We start from the raw sequence: 17,527 nt of genomic DNA on the forward strand, positions 1-17,527 counted from the left end.
TACCCCAAACCCTGGGCCCCGAATTAGGCCAAAGGGACACCTGGGGTCAGGGCTTTTCCTCTCGCCGCTCCTGGTCCAGTTCGTCCTCACACTCCTGAGGGTTCCCATTTCTGCTCGCCCCCAGCCTTCCTCTCGCCACTTGCCCCAGTCCCCCCACTCCCGCCCCCGCCCTCCCCGCCTTCCGTTCGCCTCTCTTCTCTCTGCTTTGTTGCCCGGGCTTGTTTCTAACTCGAGAGCGTCGCCCGGCTCGGCGCCAGGTCACGTGCGTTAGTGACAACCTCTCGCAGGGCGGCCCCGGGGCCCCCGCGCCGCCGATTGGTGGGCCGGGCCTGGCGCGGCCCCGGGGCGGGGCGGCCGGGCGGGCGGGCCCGACGGGCGGGCGAAGCGGCCGATCAGCTGTTCCGAGGCTGCACAACAACAAAAGGAGCGAGACGGGCCGGCGGCGGCCAGCGGCGCGGCCCCAGGAGTGCTGGACCGGCCCCGAGTCCCAAGCCCCGAGCCCCGAGCCCGCCGTCTGGGAGCCGTAGCTACCTCAGCCGCCCCGCGCGCCGGTCCGCGCCGGTCCCCGCCGCCTTCGCCGCCCGTGCCGCCGCAGGTCGGGCCCACGTAAGTGCGGGCGGGGCCGGCGTCCGGGGCCGCTCGCCCCCGGCCGCTCCGCGGCGCTGCCCGGCCCGCGCTCCCTGCCCTCGGGCCGGCCCGCGAGCCGCCGCCGCTGCGCGCCCCGACCTCCACTGCCTCCGCTCGCCGTCGCGGGGCAGCCGCCCACCCGCTCGGCGGACTCTCGCGGCCCCGGGGTGCGGGCGGAGGCGACCGAGCTGTAGCGGGCCGGCGGAGCCCCGGCGTGGGGCGGCGGTTGGGTGTTTGCTTTCTGCCTCCTCCCCCGAGCGTGGCCTGTTTTCTTGGCCTCGGCGGGACCTCCTCCTCTCTCCTCCTCCTCACTCCCCTCCACTGCTCCTCCTGCCCTCCGCCGTCGGACTGGGGCTGCCCCCTCGGGACGCGGCGTCGGGGCCCCGGGCTCCGGAGGAGGACCGCGCCCGCGGCCCCCGGCCGCATCCTTCCAGGCCCGCGGCGCCGCCGCTGCTCCTCCGGCAGCGCGCCCCGCTCAGGGTCGCGCTCGGTAGCGCGGCGGCTCCCGGGAACCTGGCTCTGTTTCCCGGAGACCCGCGCCAACCCAAGTGTCCGCCTGTCCGTTGCCTGTTGCTTGACCCTGCTTGATCTTACCCTGTTTGAGTTTGCACCTGTGGAAAGAGCAGTGTTCTTGCCCATCATGATGAAAATCCTCATCATCTTGATCACTCAAGCTGAGTGCTAACTATGTGCCATCTACTATGTGAGGGCTTTACATGCGTTCTCCCAATTGATCCCCGCAATAACCCTATGAAGTAGGCTTTATTATCTTATGGATAGGAAACTTGAGGCCGAGAGAGGTTAAGTAACTTACTCAAGGCCACACAGCCGGTTGAAAGGAAACCTATATTTCCTCTTTAAAAGTTGGAGATGAATTTTACATGGGGATTCCTCGTTTTTATTGTTATTTCCTAGTTACGTCTGCTCACTAGCGTCTATGTAAATTCCAATTTAGAGTAGGTTAAGGAAGTACCACCCCCTCTACCCTCATCATTCAGAAAAGAGCCTTTTCTGAATACGAAGTAAGTTTTGGGAAAGGGAGGTGCAAAGTGACCCATGGGGTCATTGAACTGAGGTGATAATGAGGTTCCCCAAGATCTTGAAATCACTTGTTTGGTGGTTGAAGTATATTTTTCATTGCAGATGTGAAAAGCACTGGGAAGCTTTTGCTTCTAAGTCACAGCCACTATAATCCTGAACTGGCAGCATAATTTTCAAAGGCTCCTGCCTGGAAACAGGACCTTAACTAATTTCCATAACCAAGGTCTCGTTTGTTTTTTCATCCTGTCTTTTGTTCTTTTCTGTGAATGCGCCATGGATTTCTCTCTTATAGTTCTCTTGGGAATGGCCCCACTTTCAAAATTCAAGGTTAACAGGCTATGAATTACCACTTACTGCCGTCACTGTCCACTGTCACAGCCTTTAGATCCGATCCTGGTGGATCTATCCCTGGGAGAAGAACCTCCTGGTAGCCAGCTGAGTAGGGTGGGTAGAGTGCCACAAGCAAAGACAACTTTCTTGGCTTGGTTTTTTGCAGTTGAAAGTCGATTTTAAATTACTTGAATCAGCGTATTTATTTTTCTAAACTAGTGAGAAAGGGTGGGATCTAAGAGAAAGATCATTTTGAGGCTGCTTTTTGATGATGATGTGTTTAGTCACCTGATATTTCGAAACTGTTAAGAAGCCACAATTGTACACATAGTTAGAAGTTAGATCATCAAAGTTGTGGGATTTTTTTTTTTTTTTTAATTTAAAATGTTGTTTTTGGAGCCGCCTACTGGCAGCCAAAACTAACTGAAAAGTGCTGTTCTCTGAAGTTCATAGAGCCAGAGTTGAGGCTGGAAGGAGCCTGAGAGACCCCGGGGTGGGGGTAGGTAGGGAGCATGGTCCTTGGAACCAGACAGACTTAAGCTCTAATGCTGACTCCAACCCTGACCAGTTCTGTCGCTTTTGAGCAAGTTACTTAATTTCTGAACCTCAATTTCCATATTAGTCAAATGAGAGAAATAACTACCTCAAGTCTGTCACATACAATAAGCACAGTAAATTGTAGCTCTAATTATTACATAAATATCTTGCAGATAAAGACACTGAGACCCAAATATGCTAGGTGACTGGCTCACAGTCACACAACTGGTTTGAAGTGAACTTATGATTAATACTTACTGGGTGCCTGCTGTATGTCAGGCACTCGTCCGAGTGATACATACCTCATCCTCACATTGACACTACCCTCCCCATTTTAGGGATGAGAAAGCTGAGGCATCCAGAAGTTACTAAGGATCCTCAATTCACCTAAGTTGCAAGGAGCAGAATCAAGATTTCAAACAGAGCTGGCTAACTCCAGAGCCATGCTGCCTCTAGGTTGGTTGCCTGTTTCAAAAACAAATCATACCAGCCCTTCCAGACGAGTAACTCCTGAGTTCTCAAACTGGAATGCTCTACCCCATAAGCATTAAACTCAGCCACCTTTGTCTGCCCACAGAGCATTTCTACTCATGTAATATGAAAAACATTGATGATAAAATGTTAAAAAAGCAGAATACAAAATTTTGTATTCACTAGCAGTTATAGAAAGAAAGCATACTTGCAGGAGAAGATCCACAATATACTAACAATGATTGCAACAAAGCACGGAATAGTAACTATTTTTCTTATTTTCCAAACTTTCTATAATGTGGTTTGATTCATTTTATAATGAAAAAGACATTTTTTTAAGGGAGGGAGGGAAGTATTTTAAGTCAAGCAGAAGAGCTGCCTGCTTGAAATGCTGGGGCCCAGACACTTTGTTTCTTTTCTCCGCTGGGGTGAGACTGCAGGGATTGCTGGTGCCCTGGAAACACAGCATCACCCCACCTAGCCTTCATTCCCTACCTCTGCTCAGTTCCACAGCTGTATTTGCATATTTGTCCTCTCAGGACATTAGCTTTCTCTGGACTTTTCACTTTAGTTTTATCATTGTACCAGGGTTGTAAATATCAAAAAGTCAGTGACATGTGGTGAGGTGTGAAGTCTAAAGTTCTGCTTTGCCTTTTAGCCCCACATAGAACCAGCCCCATGCAGAGCCTCCATTCCTGGGCGGGAGCCAAGGTCAAGAGCAGCAGAGTGACTTGATAGGGACAGTCTCTGGGTCTTTGGGAGGATATGCTATCAAGGCATTGGATAGACTTTTAGAACAGCATTGTCCAGAGAAATATAATGTAAGCTATATGTACACTTAAATTTTTTAGTAGCCACATTTTAAAAAAAGGAAAAACAGGTGAAATTAATTTTATTAATGTATTTAATTGAGCCTAATATATCCCAAATTAAGTAAGATTAAAAATTTACTTTCTCAATCACACTGTTCATTCGCCTGATGTGCCTGGCAGCCACCCCACTGATATTTTAGTGTGTTTTAGTGTATTGGGGTCTTTCCAACAGCTCCTCGTCCTTTGTGACTAATACAGAAAGCAGGGCCAGAGGAATTTTGCCAAGTTAGACCAACCTCACTTCGGGGAACCAAAAAGAAGATTGACTTATGATCCCTGTGGAAAGCTCCTCCCGAGACACCTTCCCTGGTGCAGCGCTGTGTCTGTTCCAGGCAGGAGCTGGCTTCCATCCTGTGGTTTTGGAGCTGCAGCCAGGGGGTGCAGTTTGCAGTTGGGAACCCGCAGCTGCCCAGCCACAGGGGCCCCAGCAGTGTTTCCTGCCGTGTTGCTGCCCCTTAACTGGCCTGGGCCCCAGTGACCGACCTCATGTCCCAGCACAGCTGGGGGACAAGGTGCTTATTCAGGGCAGGCAAGGGTTCCCCTGTGGAGTGCTTCCTCCCCATGCAGCAGCTCCAGCTTCCTCACTGGTGCAGGGCCTGAGTCCAGCCCTGTTCTAAGGAGAATTGGGATCGTTCTCCCAAACGGGTCAGCAAACACAGAATTGTACTTGAGGCCAATATCTGCCTCCATAATTTAAGAGAAATGGGGAAAAGATTTTGAAAATACCCTTTTTCCCTCCTTAGCTCATATGCTCAAAACCTTTATTTACATCAGCCCTTGTGATAGCTCATCTTGGGATATAAGCCAAGCCATCTACACAGCCCACTTCCCTTCTAAACTCTCTTACATGGAACATAGAGCTGACTTTGAGTTCCCATAGTAGAGCTCCAGCCTTCATGATTTGGCCCTGGTGGTTTTCAGAAGGGTTTCAGGAACACTGGTTATGCAAGTGAAACTTCCTGTTTACCCGCTTTTCATAATTAATGGCTGAGGATGACAGATTGTGACCACAAAAGTGTTCAGATGTCATTCCTTTGAGCCCACGTTTGTAGTACTCACGTGGGTAGTAGCACACCAGACAACTCTAGCGGTCCAATTTGCACACAAAGAATTGAACCAGGAGTCGCAGCAGCCACAGATTCTAAGTCCATTTACAGCTAAAGATGATTGTTTGGAAAGCAAGATGTCAAGAGCCAGAAGTTAGGGACTCAAGGCTGATGCTCCCTGGATGGTCTCACCCTCTTGTGGTTCCTGTGTTTGTTGACAGCCCCCAAATCTGTGCCCCCAGTGGACACTGTGCTCTTTTTTTTTTTTTTAATTTAAGTATTGTCAGTTATAATATGTCAGTGTCTGGTGTACAGCATAATGGCCCAGTCATGCATATACATAACATATATTTGTTTTCGTATTTTTTTCATTAAAGATTGTTACAAGATAGTGAATATAGTTCCTTGTGCTGACACTGTGCTCTTGAAGTGCAAAGCCCTATATTCAGCTGCCTTCCTGATATCCCAGTGCAGGACTTGCAGATTTCCCCACTTCCACGTGACCAGAATCCGCAACCTGCCCCTCTGCAGTGTTGCTGTTCCACTAAACAATCCCCCCCGCCCCGAGGTGACCAAGCTGAAAATCTGGGGCATTTGTGACTTTTGCCTCCCCTCTGCTTCTGACTTACAAAGTCCTGCAGGATCTGGCTCCCGCTTAGCCCCCGAGCATGCGCTCACAACCATCCACCTGGATCTTGAGCCATATGGAAGGCACCACATTCCCACTCATCTGCAGGTTTCCACAGTGTTCCTTCCTCCATTCTTGATCCTCTCAACCATTCAAGGTTAAAGTCATTGATTGCAGGAGTCATCCCCTGACCTCTGCCCATGTGGATCTGAGGAACATCCAGTACTAACATGGTACTCAGCACACTGGCTTGTTGCCCTTGTCCTGGGAGGGCCCCATCCAGTACCATCTCCCCTGCACTTAGCACTATGCCTGATGGATAATAGGTGCTCAGTAAATATTTGCAGAATAATGGTTGACATTGACAGAGAACTTTGCACCAAGTGCCTTGCTCAGTAGGTTGCCTGCACGACCTCATTTTACAAGAGTAGGATCTGGGAGACCATCTAGGACGTGATGACTGTCAAAGTCTGGAGGGACACCAGTTGGCTTCAACTAGGATGAGCGTGGTGGAGAGAAGTGGGCAGATTTGAGCCCCGAATACAGCCAGAGTCAGCAGGACTTGCTGAGAGTTTGACTGACGGGTCTAGGGAAGAGGAGCAGGGAAGGCGAGAATCAAAAGGAGTCAAGGATAAGGGCTAGGTTTTTGGCTGGAGTAACTGCTGGATGCTTCTGCCTCTCCTTCCTGAGCAGAGGCTGAAGGGCGGTGTGCCTGGGTGTGTTTGGAGAGCGGGGGGAGGTATTTAAAAGATCTCTTTGCTATGGGTTAGGTTTCATATGCCCATCAGGTAGCCAGGCAGAAATGGATATATAAATGGGGAACTCTGGAATGAGATCAGATGAGGCTGGAGTTCCCCATTTAGAACTCCCCAGAACTCCATGAAGTAGAGCAACTGAGGTCGTGTGATTTCCTTCCTGTTTCAGGGCACCTGCCACACAGCTAGCACTTGAACCGAGGCACACTGATTGTCTCCAGTTCTAGGTGCCCTCAATTTTCCAGTGTGGCTTTCTCCATGCCAGCAGTCGGAATTGCTTTGAAGGTCAAAGTATGCTGTACTTAGAGATTTTCAGTGTAATCAGGTGTGCTTACAGTCCAACCAGAACAGAGCAGAAGGAAAGGTGCCAGGGAATGGTGAGGGCCTGGTGCAGTCGCGGTCACTGGCCACCGTTGCTGGGTTCACTTGGCAGCTTCTGGGCAGTTGACTGCTAATATCTAGTATTTGCTTTACTTACAGAAGAGCAGTGTTTCAGCTTGAAGTACGTTATTCAGATTTATCCCTTACTATAAAATCACAGATGTGAAAAAGAACCAACTCCTTCCCTTCTGCTGGTTGCATCTGAGTACTCGATTCATAGTGGTTGTAGAAAAGAGATACTGCATTTCTTGTGTTTGACGCCTGCAGGAAGGGATGTGCTTTTTTCTCAGGGTGGGGATGTGTGAGTGTATTTTAAAACCACATACACGTATAAACATCTGCTGATTTAAAATAACCTTTTTTTCTGTTTTATTTTAGGGATCATGACTCTTCTTGCTTCTCGCCTAAGTTGAATAAGCACCTTGTGCACTTTAGTCCCCTGTCAGTGCCATCGGGCTGACCGAAGACAGGTTTTTGAGATCTCAGCTATAAAGACATCCAGCCAAAGTCTCAATCTTGCCTTAACAATGTTCCAGAGACTGAATAAAATGTTTGTGGGTGAAGTCAGTACTTCTTCCAACCGAGAACCAGAATTTAGTGAGAAAGAAGATGATGAATGGATCCTTGTTGACTTCATAGGTAAGGGTATTCTTAGCCGCTAATCGTCACAGCAAAGGTGGGAGCTCTTGCATCTGGTTACCAGTAACTCAGAAGGTTTTTAAGCCTGAAAAGTAAATAAACAAGAATTTATCTTTAAAAAAATTGCAGGAAACATTCTGTGCCAGATGATTGGTGAAGTTGATTGACGTCAGACTTTCCAGTTTTGCAACTCTGGCACCCTGATCAAATCAGAGGCACTTTAAGAGGAAACTCATACTAGAGAAACAGTAACCCATTTGGCTCAGAAACAGTCTTAAAACCATTCCTGCAAAACCAACATAATCCATCCCATACAGTGATACATCCCTCAGCCCTGCCACACACATACAGATACTAGATGCTCAGAAATTCTTTTATAATCATTATGAGTGAATATAAATGGTTTTGTTTCTGACCTAAATAAAGAGAGGAACGTATCAGCTAACAGTGTCATCTCTTCTTTTTCTGTGCTCTGATGTGCTATCAATGGGATACTTAATGTCCCGTGGGATTTCAACAACACATGTGGACCACGATCTAGACACTTGCACTGGTTTCTCAGCAGTGGAAGACGAGGAAGAAGAAGACGTCAGTGAAGAGTCACCCGCCGAGCACCCTTCAGTCTTTTCCTGTTTACCTGCGTCTCTTGACTGCTTAGCTGATACAAGTGATTCCTGCTTCCTCCAGTTTGAGTCCTGCCCGATGGAGGAGAGCTGGTTTATCACCCCTCCCCCGTGTTTTACTGCAGGTGGATTAACCACTATCAAGGTGGAAACCAGTCCAATGGAAAACCTTCTCATCGAACATCCCAGCATGTCTGTCTACGCTGTGCATAATTCCTGCCCCAGCCTCAGTGAGGCCCGCTGTGGGACCGAGGAATTTCATAACCCAAGTAGTCCCAGGTATGTCCCTGTCTCCACAGGCATCGTCTATTTAGCATGCATTTTATTTATTCTAGTACAATTCAAAGCTAAGGTATTAGAAGATGCAAAGTAATATTGTTACAGATTTATGAGAGTACGTGCATGGTGTACTGGGCGGTTGATAGTATGAAAAAACGTGTTCATTTTAGATTTTCAAATAAGTTAGTTATAGCATGGGCCCTGGTTAAGTAATGGAGAGCCGCCTCATTTATAATATTCTACTACTGAATGGAAAGAAAAGACCAGCACTTCTACTAAGTACCTTAGAACAGAACTCTACGCTTTATAGGCTGGATTAGTTGGGGTATCAAATTTGACAAGAATAGTATACCTGGAAATAAATCCCTTATTTTCTTGCACGTAGTCCTAGCTAGGTCACATCGAATGATGCTGAACCTTGAAAACCGAAGAAATCTTGAGCATGAAGTAAAGTGGCAGTTTTACCAAAACACGTGTTTCTCTAAGAGTCGTTTTCCGCCTTGCAAAGGAAAGATCTCACACCCAAACAGTGTTTTGCTGTTACATGGGTGTCACAAGCAGTCTGGAAGGCTCTGCTTGAAGCAGATGAGCTGAGAACCCGGGAAGGTTCAGGGAGGTGCCTGGTCAGTGATATGCCCCAAAACAGACTTACAGCCTGTGGCCTTTACCTGGGGACTGCCTTCAAGACTGCTCCCTCCCACTGAAATAAAGCCCACGGCTGGGTCAGTTAGCTCAGAGTCCAGCTCACCATGACGCATGTTAGTGGAAAGTTCCTTATGGTATTAAAGTATTTGAGAGATGCTGACACTGACTTAATTCCCTTACACCTGTGAGGGGTGCAGGTGAACTGGAGTCTCTGCAGCATTTCACAGGATTCCTCTGGTTAGTGCTGTCATCCAAAGGCCTCTTTTGTATTTTTCTTCTACTGTTTCCTGTTTGCCAAACATAAGCGAAGCTCAGGCAGCTCATGAATTTGTTAACTTTACCAGAGTCTGCTACACTCCCGAGTCTCAGTGTTGTAGATGATCTTGAATGAGGATAAACATATGCTTGTACCAAATTGAAGAGCAATTTGCTTTTATAGTTACCTAGGCTTTATACTAGTTAAGATCTTTGATGGGAAATGTTACTTTAACTGGCACTTTATTCAGCACTATAAATTTATCAAGAGGTTAATGTTTCAGTCATTGCAACAAAGTTTAAAATACAGTCTTTTGGAGGTGGTTTCGATTTAATTGCTTTACAGTTGGTTCAGATTAATTTTTTCAGTTCTTAGAAATTCTTCCCGCCTGATTTTGATCTCATCTTTGAGAAATTCCACTCAAGAATTTAGCATGATCAATAGCCACTTTAAATTTACTGGCATACGTGTGTTTACTTTTCAGTATTTAAGTGCGTGTGTACACACACACACACACACACATATATATATATATTCAGCAGCTTTGTAAAACAACTTATTATTATAACAGAAGCAGTACATATGCACTGCAGAAAATGAGAAAATGCAGAAATTAAAACCTTTTAAATGACACTGTCACTACTGAGAGATGAACGCTATTAAGACCCTCGGGCATGTCCTTCAAGATTGTTTTTTCGGGATGTGCCCCCATACACGCACCGCATCACGTTTTACCTAAATGAGGCCAAGCTGTATATACTGTTTTATAATCTGCCTCCTTAGGCAATGATCTCTACCTTTTTTTTTTCAGTGAAATTTCACTTCATCAGCTACACAAGCTATACTCAGATTTGCCCACTAAAGCCCAGAATATTTTGTTTAGTTTTTCCAAACCAGCATCCAGTTCTGGACCTTGCACTGCATCTGGTTATGTGTTTGCAGTTTTGATGCAGTGAAAATGTTCATTTTTTAATATTTTGTTTTTGTATCTGGTTGTATGTTTTGATGTAACACATAGGATAGTTAAACATACAGGGCAAAGGATCAAAAAAACACAATTTTATATAAATTCTTTCTGAACATAAGAAAGTACTATAAATTATTATAGTTTTATAGTAACTAAAAAAATTTTAACGTCTTTATTTTTGAATTTGAAATTCTTCTAAGAAAGGCCCACTAAATCAAGATAGCAATCAGGTGTTGCCAAAATTAGGAGAGTGGCTATGTAGTAAATGTCTGTATTTTCTGAGTAGGAAATGAATCATATATTTTTCAAAAGCTAGTTTCCATCCTGTCTATCCTTGGAGCTATTCCCATAAAGCACATTAAAGTGAGATGCTTCATAATTACAGCTGGGCTTCGCAGTATGTACTTTTTTGCATTTAGCCTTTATAAATACTGTTTGTGAAGGTTTACATGCTATCATAATTTTAATTTAAGTAATACGTGTGCTGTTAATGACACTTGCTAAACCAATTATAAAAAAGAAAAGTTGATCACATCCTAACAGTAAAATTAAATAGCACTTTAAACCTTACTAGTGATTTAATAGTTCGCCATTTAACATTTGTAGGGCCAGGAAAAGCTGCTTATAAGACTCCCTGGCACAGAGTAAGTATATCCTCTTTGAGACCGTGTGGTATGTGTTATCAGTCTGAGCAGGGAGGCTAAGGACTCAAGGCACTGACCTTTTCAAAACTACTGTCTTTAACTGCTCTCTCTTAATTAAGTTTCTTAATGTGACCTGCTTTAATTCTACTATTTAATAAAAACAATATATTAAAAAATAATAGTGTTTTCCTCCAGTAAGTATAGGCAGAGTATATAACTGCCTTCCTCTATAAAATAACCCTTAAAAATCTTGAAGTTCTTCATGTTATGTGTTAATATAGTTTAGATCTATGTGATTAGCTTTTAACATAGAAAACATATAATAACTATATGATTTGTAGCCATGTTTTAAGATTATGTATTCTCCAGGGGTCTTTATAACATTGCTCTGCAAATGCCATTCCAAAATGCGCCCTGTTGTGATGTAAATTAAATCTTAGTGTTGTCTTGTGTAATAAGCAAGTAACTTTTTACCGAGAAAAATTGTAAATGAGTAGAATTTCTGTATGCATATTTTTATTAAAGATAGATTTAAAACTGGTTTCCTAGAACATTTTATTTATAGGCAGAAAAAGTCTGTGAAGGTGCTGTTGGCACAATGCATGAGTGTGAACCCCGCCTCTTAACCGTGGTCTTCAGAGCAGGACCTGTGTTAGAATCTTGGCTGAATCAGTTAATAATTGTGACCTTAATATTTCTGAGCCTGAGTTTTCTGATCAGTAAAACTTGGGAATTAAAATAGTTCCCTTTTAAGTCATGGTGAGAATGAAAATACATAAAATTTGCAAAGTAGCGGGCAAATGCAGATACTCAAAAAATGTTAGTTCCCCTCCCAGGAAAGCGTATATAAATGTGTTTGCTGCGTAACTGAAATTCATTCCAAGTGTAAAGCGTTTTTTAAAAATACAGTCCACTTAATTAACCACCTGTGGGTCATAAGGCATATTTCGATTGTAAGTTGGCTTCTCCTTTCTGCCATTGTCAGTCAGGGTGGTCACAAAGCATAAACGTCAACCATAAACAAATTAGTGTGGTCAAAGTAAATTGCTGAGTAACTCTTTTCAGTTTCATTAATGACGTGCTCTGTCACTTAATGCTCCTCATCTCTGTTTCAGAGTGGAAGCGGAGAATGAAGTGGGGCAGCACATTCATTGCTATGTTGCAGCTCTCGCCGCTCATACAGCCTTTCTGGAACAACCCAAGAGCTTTCGCCCTTCCCAGTGGATAAAAGAACACAGTGAGAGACAGTCTCTGAACAGAAATAGTCTTCGTCGCCAAAATCTTACCAGGGATTGCCACTCTCGGCCAGTCAAGCACAGCGGCTGGGCTGTCCATCAGCCCTGCCCACGTCAGTACAATTACTGAGAATTTCACGTTCGGTTGGTTGGTTTCTCTTGGTTTGTGCATATGTGTGTGGATGTGTGTGTGTGGACGATGAAGATGCTGTCTCTTTACAGCCAACTGTTGACCAATCACATAGTTTTATCAGCGTGTTTAGACACTATCTTGAAAACCAGATTTACATGCTGTGTATCACGTAATGCCTTGCTCTTAACATTTACTTTTTTTGTAAAATTTTCAGACTCTTTTTGGAAACATATCAATACAGTTACAGTGTTTGGTGTTTGGGGATGTCTTTAAATCTATTAGGGTGTACATGAGTTAGCAGTTTAAAGACTTCTTCCCAAGTACGAGAATAGGCATCTTTCAATTTCATTTGATTTGGTATTAATCTTCCGAGTAAGCAGAAATGTATTCTCAGGGTCAGCCATACACTTTATTGACCAGTACTTGATACTCTTTTCTGTATATAACGGATACATTTTTACACACTAACATGAGCATTAACAAGTGATGGTTGCCATGGATATAATGGAATTATGGCTGAACTTTCTTTCGGAAGAAAACTTGATATATTTCTGTGTGTATGGGTTTTTTATTTCCCAGATTAGCCATGCAGTTCATTTTGGAATTCAGGTACATTAAGTGTTAGTGAACAGTGCATTCAGTAATTCCGATGTGACTGTGCGACGTGGTACAGACATTACAGGTATCGTAGGACAGAAGCACTCGTCTCACGTGCGGAGGGATTAAATTAAACCTGTGAAATTGTATTTGGAAAAATGTATGTCTATAACCCAGTGGTCCACTGCTTAAGTGGCCTGGATTCTTTCCTGCCAGCTCTGCCCACTCGCCACCTCGCGTCAGCTGTAAATTCAGAAGTCCTGGTCCTGGCACCTGAGTGACTTCACATTTATATCATCTGCCCAAGGGAAAAGAGCTGGGCTGCATCTGATACAGGGACAGATCCTCTGCCGTGGAGCCTGTCCTGCCAAGTGGCCAGCGCGGGTGAGGGGGGTTCCTGATGACATCTTTTCATAGCATCTAAGTGAAGAGGGACAGGTTGGCTTCCTTGAGTTTTCATTTCCTTGTTTTAACTCGGGCTTCAGGCAAAATCTTTAACCACTTTGGCCTCTGTTCCCTCCACCAGCGGGGCGGGTTGGGGGAGCAGCACGGACCTCCCTCACGGGCACTGGGAGGCCTGCGTGCTGATCTGAAGTGGGGCTGCCCCGAACTGAGCCCTGCATGAAGTTCCCAGGGCCTCTCTACTGAATCGAGTGATGGGGTGGGGCCGGGGGTGACCGGCCCGCCGCAGCCGTTCTTCAGTCCGTTGGTGCTAATGAGGCCAGGGTGCAGGGTTCGAGTCACACAGAGGCCAGTTAACTCGACACAGAGAAAATCGATTCCCTTACCTCTAGCCAGTCACTTTATCTTTCAGCAGTTGTGATGGGTTTTGCTGAGCCATCCTCTCTCTCACTGAGTTCCTCTGAAATTAAGTTAAACACATTTACAGTCCAAAGTACATTCTACTGACAGAGCGGTAGTGTCACCTTCATAATCAAATAGCTTATTTTTCCATCTCCTCTGCAACCCCAGTTACATAAGTACACGTCTATACAATGTTGTCAAGGGAAAAAGCAGCGTACAGTTATGTAAAGTATTATATTCTTCAGTAACCCTGTAGCAGTTGGATGCAGGGAACCATGGGAGACTTTTTGCTTTTTTAAGTGAAGAGCTGTGCTCTTTTCTGTCTAGACTGGGATGTGTGGGGTTGGAAGAGGTCAAATAGCTTAGTTAGATGGTGGTCGTCAGGTTGTTCCTCCACTGGCCGTGAGGAAGGCCAGGAATGTCTCTTCAGAACAAGAGTCTGGGTCCCCCTTCTTTCCTTATTATTCCCCTTCCATTTCGACTACCCCTTTATTTATTTGTTTTCTAATTAGGGGCCAAGTCTGTAAAGTCTTGTCAAACGGAGCTAGGTGTTCTTTTGTTACTATTTGTGTTTACCGCAGTTGGGAGGTAAGGTAGAGTTTTCATGAAAGTGTGTTTGTTTTGCACCACGACTGTTACAGGGCCGTGTGTTGCTAACTTGAGCATAGACCAGCTAAATGTTTTCTGGGTGTAAGCCTCTGAATACATGGGGGTCTCCTTTTTCATATATTAAACGCAAGTTGTTAGTACCTCACGAGCTGCAGAAGTTCAGCCATGAGAATTTGTTTGGCAGCATGAACAGATTTGTATATAAAACTGCAATGGTCTTTTTTTACTATTATTTTTTTCAGATTTCCTGATACCTTAAATACATTTACATCTCTATCAGTTATTGACTTTTTGTTTGCCTTACTTGGGCCAAGTTTTTAATGCGTTATACCTGGAAAACAAACGATTTCAGCCTTGGGGATGTTTTTTCAGGGGAAGGGTTACCACACACCGTCTGTGATATACTGTGGTTTCTGTATCAGTATCTAAGGTTTCTGTCTAAAATTGGCACATGTAAGGATTGAAGAAAGCAGTTACATAACGGCAGTTGAAGTTCTTAGTCATTAAACGTTTGTTAGGGATCTTCTACGTGCAAGACACGAGACCAGGAATAACAGAGTGATGCTGACCTGATAAGTGTTCTTTGAAACATGGCTGAAGTGCAACTTATTATAAGTTAATTATTATTTTTGCTGTTGTAAATAGTAGTGGTTTACAATGTGCTTCAAAGCATATCCCTTAAAAATTCAAGCAGTGAGAAATAAGACCCATTTGAACTTAGTGCTCTGACTGTTTCTAAACTGATAATATAGAATGTTACTTGGAAAAAGTCTGGAATACGTGGTGCACGCAACAGTGCTTCATGAATGAGTTTCTTCGTTTTTATAATGCACCAGGTTTCTCAAAGTTTGTGTTTTTCATTAATAAAACATTTTATAATGTATATCCTATGTTTATTACTTTTTCTTCCTCAACTAATTTGTTTGTGAAGTGTACCGTAAAGTTGAAGATTAACCATCCATTATTTATCTTCTCTGGCAATTTATATGGTTGAGTGCGTGGGGAGTTTTTTGCAGAAGGTGCAAAGTGATTGGATTTTTTTACTTACTGTTCCAGGGAGCTTTTTTTGTATTCATTTCCTGCGCATTTTTCCAGTTCCCAGGCAAACTTCCTGTTTACATACCTTCTGTGTTGTATCAGTACTTTGATTCTAGTTGAGATGACAGTTTACTTAAAACTTGAGAGGGCCATTCAGCATTGCCTAATGTTTTTACTTCTCAAATCTGTGTAGTACACTGGTTTATAATCTTTATGTCTTCGTTGAATCTGAATGTCTTTGCTATTTCTCTTCCTCAAGAAAATATATTGTCTTTATATACTCTTAAGAAAAAAGAGCAAAGAAGGGTATCTTTCTTATTCTCGTTTTCTTTGAGTTGGAAACAAACAAAATAATGAAGGAATCCAACTAGAAGATAGACACATAAGTTTAAATAGATTAGTGGAGAGAGTTGTAAGAGGTTCCAAGTATTAGCTTTCGTTCCTAGAATCAGTTCAGAGACTGCTCCTTGTCCTGGAGAGACTAGCATATGTTTGTAATGTTACCTTAAAATCATCTTTTTATTTTACAAGTCTCATGCCCACTGGTTAAAGTCTTTAAGAAGTTGGGCTACTATCATGGATGGTTTCACTGCCATCAGCTATCTTGATGTATTATAAATGGCATCCTTAGCTACTTTTTTTAATGCTTAAAGTTTTATATAAAATGCTTTATTTAGAAAACTTACATTTAATACAATGGTGTCAGCCTTGCCTTGCCATGTACCAGTTTCACTTGAAATTTGACACCAGTTACAGTGGTTTGGGACGGAGAATGCAGTCCTGGAAAGCATACAGATAAGAGTATCTTTTTCTATTTGCAACAGTATCCGTTATGTGGGAGGAGAAGTTACTGTTAGAAGGAAGGCAGCTTAAGTGGATAATGTTTTGTGTATCACTGAGGATTTTCCTTAAAACATTTTTTTAATAGTGTAATTGTTAAATGTCCAATTTTGCTCTGTATTTGCCTGAAGTTTTAGTATTTGTTTTCTAGGTGGACTTCCAAAAACCGAACCAGTACTTGGTGAGGTTAGATGTGTGTGTTTCCAGGCTTGGTGTGTGTGAGTGGTTTTGCTTGCTTTTTGGTTGTATTTCCCTCCAGAGGTTTGGAACTTTAATCAATAATTGTGTGTGTTATATATATATTTTTAAAGCGGCTTTGTTTTTTTCCTCAAGTAAAATTGTGAACACATTTGCTTTTCAAGGGCAGGGCGTCAGTTCTAGAGACTGAAGCTATTGCAGGTTGTACCATGTGCCTTCTTGTTGTGTTTCTGGACACAATTTTTTTTTTTGACAACTTGAAAACTCAAAAGGGATGTCTAATTAGGTTCTATACTGTACATCAATCTATGCATAAATGGCAGCTCGTCTTCTTGAGCCACTGTCTAAATTTTTTTTCTGTTTTTATAGAAAATTTTTATACTGATTGGTTCACAGATGGTCAGTTTTATACACAGACTAAACAATACAGCACTTTGCCAAAAATAAGTGTAGCATCACTTAAATATTGTATATTAACACCATTTCTTTGTAATTGGGTTCAGTGGTGTATTTTGCACGACCTGGAGTCACGGTTTTTAATCTGTCAGTAAATAAAATGTTCTTTAACTTCACATTTGTCAAATTCTCTTATTTTATCTTTACAGTCATTAGTCTTAAAACTAGGTACAGCTAACTTAAATACTTGCTTTTTAGTTTTACTTGTCCAAAAGATACGTTTAAGATGCACTTTAAAATAAATACTGTACAAAAAACTTGTATAGAATTAGTATATTTAAATTTTCACCTAAAATCAATAATCATTTGCATGAACATGAGTTGGAGGGTGACTCCCAGCCGGGACATTTTCCCTCCAGCCAATCCTTGTTAAAAAACAAATACAGAATTTAATACACTGATTCTTAGCCTTTTTAAAACAAGCTTGGTGAATTCTTAATGGCTCCTCTCCCAGATAAATGCAGACACAATCTTACATAAACATTTTAGGACACCTCGGCTTCCCTGCGGTCCCCTGATGCCCTGTTGAGGCGCTGCAGTTTAAACAGGCCGGTAAACCTTCAGAGCACTTGAACAGGAGCATAGAGAATAACTCCTGTGTTAATGGATCCTTGAGGAAGAGCAGCCTTCTGTAGAAGAACTGTAGCTTATTTCAAGACACATTTATATCATCTCTGAGACTTCGGGCTGAGATGAAAAGATTGGGGAAAGGGGTGAAGAGGGGTCACCCCAAAGAGGAAAATAAGGTCATGCAGGTTGACTTGGGACGGAGCAGCTTGAGATGAAAGAGTGAATGGCTGCTGCTGAGCAGAATGTTCAGCAGGCCCGCTTCCAAGGGGCTAGGCTGTCACGGGACCAGCAGCGGCATCACGAGTG

The 17,527-nt window shown here is 43.6% G+C and overlaps 1 protein-coding gene across 3 annotated transcripts; it reads left to right on the forward strand.

Annotated features, from left to right (window-relative positions):
- Window positions 1–377: 377 nt before the first annotated feature.
- On the forward strand, window positions 378–16,767 carry TP53INP1 (tumor protein p53 inducible nuclear protein 1). 3 transcript variants are annotated; one of them, XM_032467909.1, is made up of 5 exons: window positions 378–606; window positions 7,067–7,327; window positions 7,869–8,229; window positions 10,704–10,741; window positions 11,857–11,991. In XM_032467909.1, exons 2-4 carry the CDS (start codon window positions 7,216–7,218, stop codon window positions 10,723–10,725), a joined length of 495 nt encoding a protein of 164 aa, XP_032323800.1. In that variant the 5' UTR covers window positions 378–606; window positions 7,067–7,215; the 3' UTR covers window positions 10,726–10,741; window positions 11,857–11,991. The 3 variants fall into 3 exon arrangements, with proteins under 3 accessions (XP_032323800.1, XP_032323798.1, XP_032323799.1); XM_032467907.1 differs by lacking the exon at window positions 10,704–10,741 and having other exon boundaries at window positions 379–606; window positions 11,857–16,767; XM_032467908.1 differs by lacking the exon at window positions 10,704–10,741 and having other exon boundaries at window positions 379–595; window positions 11,857–16,767.
- Window positions 16,768–17,527: the final 760 nt, after the last annotated feature.

This window comes from Camelus ferus, chromosome 25 (genome assembly GCF_009834535.1).
Source record: "Camelus ferus isolate YT-003-E chromosome 25, BCGSAC_Cfer_1.0, whole genome shotgun sequence".
Taxonomy (NCBI): domain Eukaryota; kingdom Metazoa; phylum Chordata; class Mammalia; order Artiodactyla; family Camelidae; genus Camelus; species Camelus ferus.

Bases quoted from the DNA above. Each gene is read 5' to 3' on its own strand.
- TP53INP1 (XM_032467907.1), top strand. From the start codon at position 7,216: ATGTTCCAGAGACTGAATAAAATGTTTGTGGGTGAAGTCAGTACTTCT. The intron at 7,328-7,868 runs GTAAGGGTATTC...ACCACGATCTAG, and splicing joins GATCCTTGTTGACTTCATAG to ACACTTGCACTGGTTTCTCA. The intron at 8,230-11,856 runs GTATGTCCCTGT...TCTCTGTTTCAG, and splicing joins CATAACCCAAGTAGTCCCAG to AGTGGAAGCGGAGAATGAAG.